General features: G+C 38.9%; 1 protein-coding gene across 10 annotated transcripts in view; it reads right to left on the bottom strand.

The window, feature by feature from the left end:
• Positions 1-5,162: 5,162 nt before the first annotated feature.
• Positions 5,163-13,740, bottom strand: part of BRD1 (bromodomain containing 1) — a 106,652-nt gene continuing 98,074 nt past the window's right edge. For 8 of the 10 annotated variants that reach the window (XM_038419201.2, XM_038419208.2, XM_043496206.1 and 5 more), the window contains 2 exons: positions 12,288-12,442; positions 5,163-7,079 (listed from right to left, as the gene is read on the bottom strand). In XM_038419201.2, coding sequence (XP_038275129.1) covers positions 6,896-7,079; positions 12,288-12,442 — 339 coding nt within the window. In that variant the 3' untranslated portion in view covers positions 5,163-6,895. Of the gene's footprint in view, positions 7,080-12,287; positions 12,443-13,740 lie in introns of those variants that run through there. The other 2 variants (XM_043496194.1, XM_043496201.1) reach the window with 2 other exon arrangements.

The following is a 13,740-nucleotide window of genomic DNA, read 5'->3' as shown; positions in this document are numbered from 1 at the left end:
GACCATTCAAGGTGAAGTGGCTTGTGACAAAAATCGGGGTTAGTGGGTACAGACTGTTGTAATAAGCCATAAATCGCTTATTACCTCACCCACCTTGTCTCTCTAATATCCTTGGACCAACATGGCAAACAGAATGATATGTAATGTAATAGGAACATGCATGCTAACGGAAATAAAAACTTTTAAATGTGAGATGGAAGCAGACAAAAGAACCTGGAATAGAGATCCATTCATTAATATGTCGGCAGAAAATTTAACCACAACCATTTCTCCAAAACTGATCGCTGGCTGAAGAAATCACTTAAAGAGCTACTTTAAACAGATTACAAACATTTCAAGAGATTAAACACTGCAGGTAAACACAGAAACTGAATGTGTTCATAGCAGTGAAAGTTTAAAAAGAAAATATTCAAATATTTAATTTCTTAATCTGAAGATGACCTAAGTATATTGCTCCCTCTTGTGTAAAAACACAAAACTACAATCAACAGAAAGGAAAACTTCCACAAAACGGCAAAGTGTTATACAATACAAACAATAAAGTGGACAAAAGATTGATGTTGGTGGTAAAAACAGAGACAGAGAATTGTGAATATATTGTGGGGCAAAAATAAAAAACTGTACCTACCTGTAACTATTTCGTTAAAGATACGTAGTTGCAGTAAATTACAGTTGTTGCCTCAGAAACAGGACAAATTTAATTTTGATTTAGCTCTCAATCCCAAGCCATGACAATAAAGCAGAGAGTCCTGAGTCATTCTACCACTTCTTAATTCCTTTTTAAAGAAACAGGAGAAACACCAGTATGACAAAATACGGTGGAACCCTCCCACCCCACAACACTTGCCCATAAAAACCTAACCCTGAGGAAACAATGAGGAGCAAAGGATCTCTCTTCAGAGATCAAGGATTTTTTCTTCTTCTTCTGGGAAGTGATAGATTCCCATTCTGTGGATGTTCCAGTGCAAAATACTAACAATGTCTCAAAAACAAGACTTCTGCTGCAATATGAGTTACAAATAATTAAATAATAGTAAAACACAGTGGATCAGATTCCATTCTCAGACACATGCAATTAAATCAAAGGGCTTTGGTCACTATCTATCTACTTGGGTGCAGAATTTGGTTACTTTTAATATATGGTCAGAGATCATTTTAGAGGGACTAAGATTTCTTTCTGAGATGATTAAGAATCCTTTAAATACATAAAACTCAAAATGTATAAATATGAGATGGGAGACTTAACCCCGAACAGGCCCTGCATCACCAATATGTCAAACCTGGCTTTGCATCACAATACCTAGTCCTGGTTTTGCTCTAAAATGTACAATATCTTGCTACCATGCAAACGTTCTGGCTGCAAACCTCAATTGGGCTAAAAACAGTCATAGGTTTACGTCTCTGTGTCTTATCATGACTTTGAATTATGAAATTTCCATCTCTCCTAAACTTGGTTAGGAATTATCAGGTGAAATGGAGAGCATACCATTTCATGAACATTTCTCAGTGTGTGCCCAAGTATCAATTGCCATTGTGGTTTTTTGTCACAAGCAGAATGCTCTTAATTTATATGGTCTCCCCATTACTGTGTTTACCATCGGAACTAGAATTTTGAATCCTTTCAGGATTGAACATGGTCATTCGTGTGCCACCAAGCCATTGAGTCTTGGAAGGAAGCCATCATTCATATGTCATACAGGGAGTGCTCAGGCTTACGCTGGACACCACTTACAATGCTTTTCAATTGACTGCCTGGTTCGCCCTGAGGATGCTCGATTTGCATAAAGTTTGCTTGAAATCACCTCCTGGTTGTGTTATACTGGGATGGAGCTGTAAGGGGTCACTTCTGATTGGCTTAGAGGCAGTAGGATAGCTTGTTGCTGGGTAGGGTTGCCACTTGTTTTTGATTGGCTCCTGGCTCAGCCAATCAGAAAGCTTGAAGTGATTGGCTGAGGCTCAGCATGTGTGCTGTTCTCCCTGGCTTTCTGAGCCTGAATTGCCAGCATTCTGAGCTGCATATGTGAGTTTATATGTTTATTTGAATGCTGTTTACAAAATAGTGTATAGTAAATATATTGATGTTGCAACATTATTCATCTATAATTCATTTAGTACAAAAAACTGGGTTATTGTGGTGAAAATAGTGTATTCAAGCCTTGGTTCAGGAACCAATCCCCACTTCATACCATTGATTCCTATGGGAAAGCGGTTTTGACTTACATTTCGACTTACAACACAATTCTGAGGAATGAATTGTGTTGCAAGTCTAAGGACTCCCTGTATAAGCCAGCATTTCCTAGGGGCACCATTTAGGGAGGCGTGCAAAGACCACCATGATGATGGAGGGCATCAGGCTCAATATCTACGATATGGCCCAAAGTGCTCCCTCCTGCTCAGGCCATTGTGTCATGGACCTGCCCTAAGTACCATTTTTCTATTTGAGTGTATATATCATGCTCATCACTGTGATTTCAGAACTATTGAAGGGGAAAGAAGAGACTTTCCTTAGTTGTCTCCAAGCAGGGCTCTGATATATATGAAGTAGTCTGTAGGAATAAGCTATGATTTGGTAGTTTATTCTGAATCCCAGGAAGTATAGCACTATGACAGTGACCAGACTTGGTCCTTAATCGGCCAATTGTCCATTTTAAGGTACACATGGATATGAACTTTGGCTCGCTTCCATTATGGCCAAACTACATTCAGATGTAGTGGAGAGTAGCAACTGTAAGGAGTGAGCTGTGGCTCACTGATCCCCAGCTGCTCAGCTGTGGCAGTAGAGGAACAGAGATTTGCAGTGGACAGTTAGGCACAGTGGAGCTCAGCTGAGAGAATGGGAAAGGATGGTGCTAGCAGACAATGGTGCTAGACATATGTCACCAGATTCATACCCCCTACACAAGGGGAATTCCTGAAGAGAAATCTCCAGGTGGTTTAAGTTCCCTTTGTTCTACATAGGGACAAAACAAAAAAATCTAGTGTGACATTCTGTACCTTGGGGGAGTGCCCTGTAAGCCCCATATTCCTCACTTATGATTGTGATCTTACATACAAAGCATGCCGTGTGAAGTATCAGGAGAAAGGATATGATCTGCTGAAAGTCATTTCTCTATCCATATATGTGTATCATTAATGCATATGAAGTTATGAGAATTGTGTTGTATGGTGGTCACTAAAACATGCTGCAAGTTGGGGAATAAGCCAGATATTAGCTCCCCAGAGGCAACAGCAAGGAAAGTAGCCAATATCCAGGTGGGGAGTCAATCAACCCATCAACAACCATTATCCAGCAAGGGAGCTACAATGCAATGACTCACCTGCATGAGGCCGCACCAGGGGAATTGCTTAATCTTGCCTGGAGACTCAGCAATGCACCCAGACATGCCTGGACTTGTGTTTTCCAAGCACATGGACTGAGGGTATCAAACAGACCCAGTGGCCCCATGCTGGACCTTCCTCCTTCACCCACCTACGCTGCAAGCAACAAGGACACTCTGAAGACTCCAACTGAGGGAACTGGCAGAGATTTCAAGGGTGAAATCTGCATATTAAGGACTGCAATATCCAGTGGGGTGAGAAAAACTGCTTAGTCTAGTTGTTGCCCAGTCTAATAGGATTGAGGGTTTAGACTGCGTGCTTATGTTTTATTTTGCTAACTAACTCTGACTTTTGGCCTATCACTTAATCTATCTTTTGTAGTCAATACATTTGTTCTATTGTTTTATCTTTACCAGCGAGTTTGAATGAAGTGTGTGGCAAATCTGCTCAGGTTTTGCAAACGCGTGTGTGGGTCTTCACATGCGGTTGTGCTGAGTGATAACAGTACCTGGAGGGGTTTGCTGCTGGTCACTAGCAAAACATTTTGAGAGACAGCCCAGGTTAGAGAGAGTTCGGGGGCACTGCGGTCCCACAGTCCCAGGCTGCACCTCAGGGATCCTGTCACATCTAGCCCTTTATGTAAATACACCACTTTGACAACAAAGGGTCTTGTAAATAAATGGGATGCCCAAAGTTTGAATAAGAAGTAATGTTCTTCTATGTCCCAAGACCAAGAACGCATAAATATACCTTCCTCTGGAAGACGTGGAATTGTTTCCAGATGCAATCTTCAATTCTTGACCAGGTAGTTTATTTGAGGGGTGGAAGCTTTTGTTTTCTTTTTGAAATCAAGCAACAGATTGGTGTAAATGTTTTTTCAGTTACAGTAGTACAGGCTCCATGGAATTATTTGCAATGATGAGCTGGTTTTTCCCAATTTCATTTGTTTCTAGTATTAAGAACATACTTGATGTGGGAATCTGGAGGAGTTTTCAATAAGCCACATTTTGTAATCCTAACCACTTTTGTGAGGGCTTTGTGTTTTATAACTATTTAGGAACCAGGAGATTGTATGAGGGACACTAGGGTTCTCTTACTTAGCCTCAAAAAAAAAAAATTAGTTTTTGCTACTTACTGATACGAGGCTGAGAATTGTCTCTATTTGTTATGCCAACTTTGAAGGTATTGGGAACATTTCAACTGGAATTTTCAGAAAAACTGGTCCTTACTCTTACTTTATTTACTCTTAATTTATGAGACAGATATTGAAGGTTAAGTAGCAGACTCAAGGACTTAAGCGTGGCTTTATTTTTTCTGGTCTTAGTCAAACTGGGCTCCATTTTTTTGTTCCCTCCCCAAGAGGTGAATATGGTTACATAACAGGTCCTCCAGCCTACTGGAACCCTGAGGCAATCAATCAACTTTACCTTTTGGGTTTCTACTTCAGATGCACTGTCAGTATCATATCACAGACCTTTAAAGGTTATCCTAATTGGATGCATGCCCATCCATGTTTTCTGCCATGACTAGGGAAGGCAGTCAAACGCATGACCAATTTTTCAAAGCCCAAACTGCTTTTTAACCAGAGAATACTTGAAAGTACTGGAGTTCAGCATAGAAGACTGGTCTTGGATAATGCAGCCTCAAAACCAGTCTCTTTAGAGGAGGCTAGTTGGAATAGACAGTAATGGCCCCCGCACAAGATGACACTTTCCCTCTTTATGAAACAGCCAGAAAGAGATTAAGTTAATGACATGGTAGCAGTTCCTTAACAATCCAATTTACCTCTGGGAGAATGGACACTAAACCAAGATTCCACAGGGGCCAAATTCAGGACAAAATTATCAGTTCAGAAAAATTTTATTTCAAGTTTCTAAGGGGGTATTACAAACCATAGAGAATAAAAACATCAAAAAGTATTTAAAAAGTAATTGACTGTCCCTTTAAAATAAAGATTCAAGCAGATTTAACAATGCAGAATGCTATTCAATGAATTAAAAAAAAGATTTTAAAAGTATTGGTTTTGCTGTATTTGCTAATCCATTATAAAAAAAAGCTGGGCATAAATACTTTGTGCATTCATATGCATTATTTGGTGTTGCATATTATGTAACTTGGTACAGTATTTAAGATATCACTGCAAAAGAGAGTTCAACACAGTGCATTTATAAATAATGGAGTCATTATAAATCACATTGCAAACATACCTTGCCATTTTCATTGTTACAAATTCAGTATTTCAGTGAATGTAGGAATAAAGTAGCTACAACAATCAATATCTTGACTTTATTTTTTTAATATAAAAAAATGCAGTTCTGGAAACCCACCCTTCTTTCTTTTCCCTCACCCATACATAATGCTTTACTTCTTAAAAATAAAAATAAAGTACTAATTCTATATACATCACATGTACCATACAAAAATGTATCCAAAGTTTCTATTGCTACCGAAGTGTTCTAAATTAAAAGTTACATAAATCCCCTCATTGGAAACAAAGGCATACAGGTTACAAAAAATCAAATTACACACAAGCCATCAAGTCATTTTATACAATTTCCAAGACTTTTTTCTCCCAAAGCAAGTTGTCTTCTCACGTGCCTGTATAAAAATGCATATCAATATACTTTGTCAAATTTATTTTTCATTATAAAGCAAATTAATACATTTTCTACAATAAATAAAACAGGGAGGCACATATCTGAAAAAAATAAAATCTATGGGAGATAGATGGGATGGTTTTGAAAAAAAATAATGTGCTCACTGGCTTTAAGCCAAGTTTGTTTATAACAAAGAAAAAATGGGAAAAAAAAATCTCTAAAAAAAAGTTATTTGGGGCAATAATGGAGCGTTTTTGGTGATTTGCAAGTGATGTACATAGCATAATTTTACTCTTGATGCCTTTCTCACAAAGTACCCTCCAAAATAATGTAATTTTCTTCCTTAAAATACACATTTGTAATTGTAAATTTACATCAATCTTAAATATGTGGTACTTTGTGCAAAGAGCAATGATTTACACAAAATTAAACATTCACAAGTCTTTCAAAAGCTACAGATAAAGGGAAAATGATACAAGCAGCACCATATTGTATAATATATGATTTATGCAAACATATCTTTGATGTTATTTTGATATTAGGCTTTAAGATTCACTAAGCACCTTAAGCTGGAAGATGGTGCTTATGTTCTTTACTTTTTTTTTTATATGTAAAAAACATGGAAATGAAAACCTACTCTCTCCCCAACGAAATTAAAAAAGGGAATTAAAGAGCTACCTCTAAAATCAGAATAAGTTAAGTGTTGAATATACATATATGTACAATTTATGAACAGTATGAACAAGACATTTTAACAGGTTTAGTGGAAAATCCTCCAAACTACAACCCGATGATAAAATCATTAATCTATATGGCAATGGTGATTTAGAGAAACTGCTCAAGTGTTTGAAATTTGCAGAACTCAGCCACTGAATCAATGATTAAGGAGTTGTATCATCAATACATTCTTTTAGACAATGAGGTTTATTAATAAAGTTCAAGTCTATGTGTGGTGTGTTTCTTGCCTTGGTAGCACCTTGTTAGTCAATATCACTGAAGTCGCTGACTGGTTCTCCATGGACTTTACTTAGATGAGTCATAGCACGATCAAAAGCAATTCTCACAGCTTTACGAATGCTTGAGTTTCGACCTTCCATCATTTTTAACTTGTCTATGGTCTCATCAATCCCCAGGGGAACCATTTTGGATTTTGGAAGCCATTGCCTATAAATAGGATCAAATAAATCTTAGGTTAAATAAAGCATAGATCAACAGGATTGTCCTTACATAGGACTAAACTAGCTCTTACGTAATGCTTCTCATGTAGTGTGTCAAAACAATTTATCATCACTTTAAAAAAAAATCCAGTAGCAAAATTCTTACCAAAGATAGGACACCTGTTTTTAATGTGGGGTTTAAGACACAAGTAGCATCAGCCTCTTGAATAAACAAGACTTACAAATCCAACAGGTACCATACGATTGTAATTAATGGCAAATACTGACTTTAATAGGAGTCAGTCTGATGCAACATCATATTTAGGTATTAAAACAACTCAGGCTTAGATTAGATAGTAATGGACTGTTTTCAGTCACTACTAGATTCAGCTGCTTTTACCTCTAGAATTTTCTTAAAAACTATTAATTCTTCAATTTCCATCATTGCACAAAGTTTTTTTGCAAAAATTTGGTTACGCCACACTCTAACGTGTGTTAGTTTTGGTCTCCAATAAGGAGTCAATGAACTTCTGCTCAGTCCAGCATTCATCCATATTACCCTACAATATTTGAATACCACCAATTCAGCATCCACCATATTACCCTACAATATTTTAATACCACCAATTCGGTGCATAGGATAGAGAACGTGCAGCTCACTCTTCTCCATTAGGTAGTAGTGACTAGAGACAGGTGTTGTTTTTTTTTTTTTAAATCCATGCTATTCACAAGCTTTCCAAATGGTTTTGAGCACATTTTTTGTGTGGGGTCTAAGGCACCTTTCACAAACAGACTAGAAGGGAATAGAGGTAATAGTGCCTCCCTTATAGGCACTGATCTGGGATGTGGGAGACCAAGGTTCTACTCCCCTCTCTGCCTGATAGGGAAAAGGGATTTGGACTTGGAAATCCCACCATACAGGCAAGCAACCTAGCCACTGGGTGATGCGGTATTCTGATATGGGTGTCTCAGTCTCTCCTGTTCAAGCTGTACCACTGCTATTACTAAAAGCAATTACTCATTGGAGCAGGGATTTGAACTTCGGTCTCCCGCCTCCCTAGTGAGTAGCCCAGGCTACAGAGTCATTCTAACTCTCTCTCTCTCTGGCCCAATAACCATTATTTATACAAAGTGGAACAGTGTCAAAAGAATAGACTGACAGACCCACCATCAGAATATCACACAGCCTAGTGGCTAGGGCACTCTCTTGCAGTGTGAAGACCCAAGTTCAGATCTCTTCACCCTGTCAGGCAGAGGGGAGAACTGAACCCCTATAGACTCAAACTTCCATCCCACGTCAGTGCCCTAACTGGTGGGCTAAATCTTAGGAAGGCACCATCATCTCATTTTGTCAATCTAGCCATTTAAACACACACAAGGAAACAAAAGATTTCTGATCAAACAAGATGTTTCATTCATCCAAAACAGATTTTTCTGATTTGCCAATTTTTTTTTGTTAAACCACAACTGCATTTTTTATTTTATTTTTCAAAACTGCCAGTGAACCGAGAAAATCAATTGTTCACCCAGCTCTACTAGTTATAGCATTAACAGCTGCAAAAATAAAGAACTCTGAACTACAGTTTTACAAATACAAGGAGATCTGTTTACATAAAATAAATAAATAAATGCATTAATTAATTTAGTTCATCTTTAAAAAGATGCTCATTTTAGTCAATTCAGTTTTCTTAGGCTTTAGATACTGGGAAGATATTCTCACTAGGTAAAGATGAAATTCTTTTGAAATAAAATATTTCAATATCTGCATTTCTTATATTAAGAGATGGCAGAAGCTATGCTTCTGATGAGTTAAATTGTTCAAACTTGTAAGATGGGGGGCCCTTTTAAAACTGAATACGAATCAAAATTTTAATGACAGTCTTTAAGGGAGAAACTTTGTCACCAAATTATTATTCATTTCTTAGTACTGCTGTGGTGCCTAGCAGCCCTAATCATAGACCAGGACACAACTGTGCTAAGTGCTGCACAAACAGAGCAAAGAGATGGTCCTACCCCAAAGAATTTACAATCTAAATACAAGACAAAAGACACAGATGGTGGAGTACAAAGTAACAGCAAGACTATATTGGTCAGCATGACAGACAGTGGTCTCAGTACACCAGCAGTCTAGTCAAGATTATTGTGGACATCACAGAAAATGAGAGTTCTAAGAAAGGCTCTGAAGGAGAACAATGAGTGAATTTTGCAGATGTTCAAGAGGAGCTCTTCCCAAATGTGAGGTAAAGCATGGGAAAAAGCATGAAGGTGCTTGTTCGAAATTTTAACAAGTGGGCAATGGAGGCTGGCATCATGGACCAAACAACAGTAAGGGTCAACATCTTGATAGAGAAAGAGCGGGGACAGGCTATGAAAGTGAAGACAAGTAGCATACATCTGATGTGATAAAGAGTGGGGAGTCAGTGGAGGAATGCAAAAAGAGAGTGACATGGTCAAAGCAAAAAAGCTAGGAAAATTATGTTTGCAGAAACTTTCTGAATGGTTATCAGTGGGACAAAACTGCACTTGCCAAGGCCAGATAAAAGGATGTTACATTAGTCAATATGCAAGATGATGACAGCTTGGATAAGAGTTTTAGCTGAGAGGGTGGACAGGAAAAGCCATATCTTAGATATGTTATGCAGAAAGAAGCTGCAAGATTTAGACACAAACATGTGTAAGGGCCTAGAGGGCCTAGAATCAAAGATGATGCCCAGGTTAGGGGCCTGAGTGAGAGTCAGGATGGTGGCATTGTCCATAGTGATCTAGAAAGGAGGTAATAAGGGAGGGCTGAGGAGGAAAGATTAAGAACTCTGTTTTAGCCATGTTGAGTTTGAGATTGTGGCTAAACATCCACAAGGAGATTTTAGTGAGAAAGGCCATGTCCATTTGGCCTGACAAGATTGCCTCATGGAGTCCTTTCAGCTACTGGAAAGGACGTTTGGCACTGCTAATTCGCATTATCGTGCTAATGGAGATGCCCATCCAAAAACCATGCTATCAGGTGTAACATCCATAGATCTGAATGCCTAAGTCTGCCATAGTGTTGTGTCAGCAGTTACCGGAAATATCTGGAGCAGAAGTGAAGGTTGTATCAACATGTGGAGAAGGGGGAACCAGAACTGGTGAGGACAGAACACAGTTCGTGGAGGAAGTCGCGGGGGGAAGGGATGCAAGCAGAGCATCGCCTAGTGGTGTTGCTGTTTTGTCTGCTCCAACGCAGCCTGTATTACCCAGGAGTTAGGTAGAGGGTGTGAAAATAAAATTTCTGAACCTTTGGGGGGACGTAATATCTTCTGTTGAGTCAGTGCACACATGGCAGGGGTATGCCACCCGGTGCATGACAGTTGAAGAATGGCATCATTGTTCTGGTGCCGATGCATGCAAAATGTCTAGTAGCTGTTGCTGACTGTCCCGCACCTCTTCCAATGGGATCTCGAGAGCATTCTATTCTACAAAGGAGTTCTTGAAAATGATGATAGTCATCTGAGGGGCAGGAAGATGTCGATGATACTGAAGGGAATCTCTCTGGATCTGCTGGTACCATCAGAGCCGGGCTGATTGGAGCATTCTCTAACCTCATTTCCAAATGTCTACTGAATGAAGGATGGGTCAGTGAAACGGGAGTTCTCCCAAGCTGAGAGAGACTGCTCTGAAGGCAAATACTGGGGCCATGAGCTCCAATATCACCAATCCAGTTCATACTGCTGTTTTTGTACTTGTGCTCAAAGAGCCAGATATCAGCTTCTTAGGTAAGGCAAAGGAGGAAACAGTCATGGAGCTGTTGGAACCCTCTGGTAGTCATGTTTCTCTGGAGGTGGTGGACTGTGCAGAACATCCGGGTTCTTGGATTCAGATGAGTTGGACTTTTGCATGAATGGTGGTGCTGATGGAGCCCCTGGAACAGAATGCGTTAGAGAGGCATGGCCATCAAGAGGTAGATGTAATGCAGGAGATGGAGCCCACCGCACAGGTGAGTGCGCAGACATGCGTAGACCTCGCTCCTTCCAGAGAGAACAGTTTGTGAGGGTCAGGAGCACTTCCGCTTCTCCTTGGAGTCAATGGAAGATGGTCTACTGATGGGATTGGAACCAGTAAAGACACCTTTCTCAGGACCGACGAATCACGGGGTCCGGAACACCGGTACCAGAGTATCTGGAAGGAGGCTCCACGGTCAGGGCAGGGCTCTGCCGATGTACAAGGGGGATTTCCCAGCCAGGATCCAACTTGGAGACCATGGCTACCTCCATGAGGTGCTTCTTGAGGAGAAAAGCTTGGTCTTCCCATGTATGGGCAGGGAAAGAGAGGCAGATACTTTATCTGGAGGCATTGTGGGCTTCCCCCAAACAGTACAAACAGCATTGGTGTTCATTGCCGATGGAAAAGGAGCACGGGCAGGAAGCACAGACTTGGAATCCTGGTGTTTTTGGCATAATCCAGTACCCAGACATAGGGGCTGGGATTGTTTGGCAGGAAAAAGCATCCCAAGTCCTCAATTATAAAAACTGATGGAAATTACCAAAGTACAACAAAACATAATAAAATCTTAACTATGAACAAAAATAAGAACATTTTTTGTAAAAAAAAAAAAAAAATTGAAAATATGTCACTAAGAACGACAGGTCAGCGGAAGCTCCAATTTGGACTATGCGGCAGTGAGAAGGAACTAGAGACGTGGCCAGTCCACCCTGCCCTTTATTGCCTCGGGCAAAACTATGAGGAAATACAAGGACAATACAATGACAAAATACAAAATACAATGACTGGACCACCAAGCAATACTACTTTGAAAAGCTCTGGGTGCATGCACGTAACCCTCAGTGCAATAGAGTAGGGACCTTCACTCAAATAAGAAGTCAGATATTTCAGATGAAGAGACAGATATAAACAGAAATGGAGACTATCATCCTTTAAAACAGGTTTTGCAATCAAAGGGAGAATTTTAATATGCCAATATCAAAACAATGATTGTTCTGATATCAAACCTGTACTAAAGAATGATAATATCTAGTTTATAATCATATTGTTCCTCCAAATTGGCAGATGTCTGGTTCCAACATCATATTCAGAAATGTTAAATACACATTACAGTTTATATATGTGGAGAGAATGATGTTTCAAATTTCTTTTAAAACTAAAATATGGCGTATTGCTTTGGATTATAAATCAGTGCATTAAACTATATGTTTCTTACATTTGATTAAATAACTATACATACCAACTTCTTTTATTGTCAAAAAACAAAACTAAGAAAAGCCTCTCATCAGATTTGGTCTGCATTTGTTCTCCAATTTTCAATACATCTAGAGGTGGAACTGGTATTGTAACACCATTGTGATGACCGGCAACACGAGGCATCTTAGGGTCAATAATCTACAAAATGGGAAAAAAAAAAAAAAAAAAAAAGAACAGTTCCTAATTCTTTTAAATCTGTGTTCACTAATAGTTAAAGGTTTTTTTTTTTATTATGAATGTATTTAATGGGAAAATACTATACAAATCAAACAGCCAATGTGTATAAACTTAAGCCTTGTCAACACAAATTTGTACTGATTTAATTAAACAATCTTATTTTGGTTTAGCTTAAATCTGTTCCGAAACAGTTTTAAGTTAAACTGAAATAAACCTGGTTTAAAGCAAAATAAGAGAGAGTGTCCACAATGCATTTTAAACCTCTTTTAAATTAAACTAGTTTAAAATATCTTAACTGGTGCAATGCTGCAGGTAGAAAAGCCCTTAGAGATCACAAATTCAGAACACAAATACAATTGACAAATTCACAAATAAGTTTAGAAACACAGGCCAATATTTTTAAACGCAATTAGTGATATATGATGCATCAAGCTTTGGTGTCCAACTGAGACACCTAAAAGGAGGCCTGATTTTCAGAATGTGGGTGATTTGACAATTTCTGAAAATCAGGCCACTTTAAAGATGTCTCAGGTTGGGCACCCTAAAACTGACACAAAGTTGACTCAAAAATCAGTAGTTGCATTTGAAAACCTTGGCTATTGGTTTATGATGCCTGATCAGCCTATCTATCTGTCTTCAAGTCTAGTACTCTGCCTTTATGTAATGATCAACGGTTGATGCTTTGGAGGAAGGCAAAAACCACACAATATGGATCTAGTTAATTCTGCAATGCTGAACATGGAGGTTGAGGGAGAAATTCCTTCCTGGTCCCTGGAGATGCTCAGCAAACATAAGGAATCAGGAGTTAGTTACCATTTTCTAGCATGCGCCTACTATTAACAGCCATAAGATTATCTACCCTACAATTTCTCATAATACTGAATGCCAGAGGCTGGCTACTCACTGCAAGAAATAGTATTTTCTCTGTGTATTATCTGTCTAAAGTTGTTAATTTAATGGAATTAATTGTTATTCTCAAAGCAATGTGAACGTGACTGAAAAGTTTCCCCTATCTGCTCCATAATTTCGCATGTTTCAATTGAGCATATACCAGTTCTGGCAGATCCTGGGGGTGTTTTTTTGTATAAACCAAAGGAGCGACAGAAATAGACTTTTCTTACACTTGTTTTGCAGCAGGCGATAGCATACAGTTCCTGTGCTAATAAAACGTCAGCCTGATGTTTATTCTAATTTGCCTTCTTATAAACAATGCAATATTCTCTTGTACAAAACACGCTGGTTGGTCTATTTTGCTTACA

The sequence above is a fragment of the Dermochelys coriacea genome, chromosome 1, assembly GCF_009764565.3.
Source record: "Dermochelys coriacea isolate rDerCor1 chromosome 1, rDerCor1.pri.v4, whole genome shotgun sequence".
In the NCBI taxonomy this organism is placed as follows: Eukaryota; Metazoa; Chordata; order Testudines; family Dermochelyidae; genus Dermochelys; species Dermochelys coriacea.
Note: the sequence above shows the minus strand (reverse complement) of the source record. Positions and strands in the feature narration are given on the sequence as shown.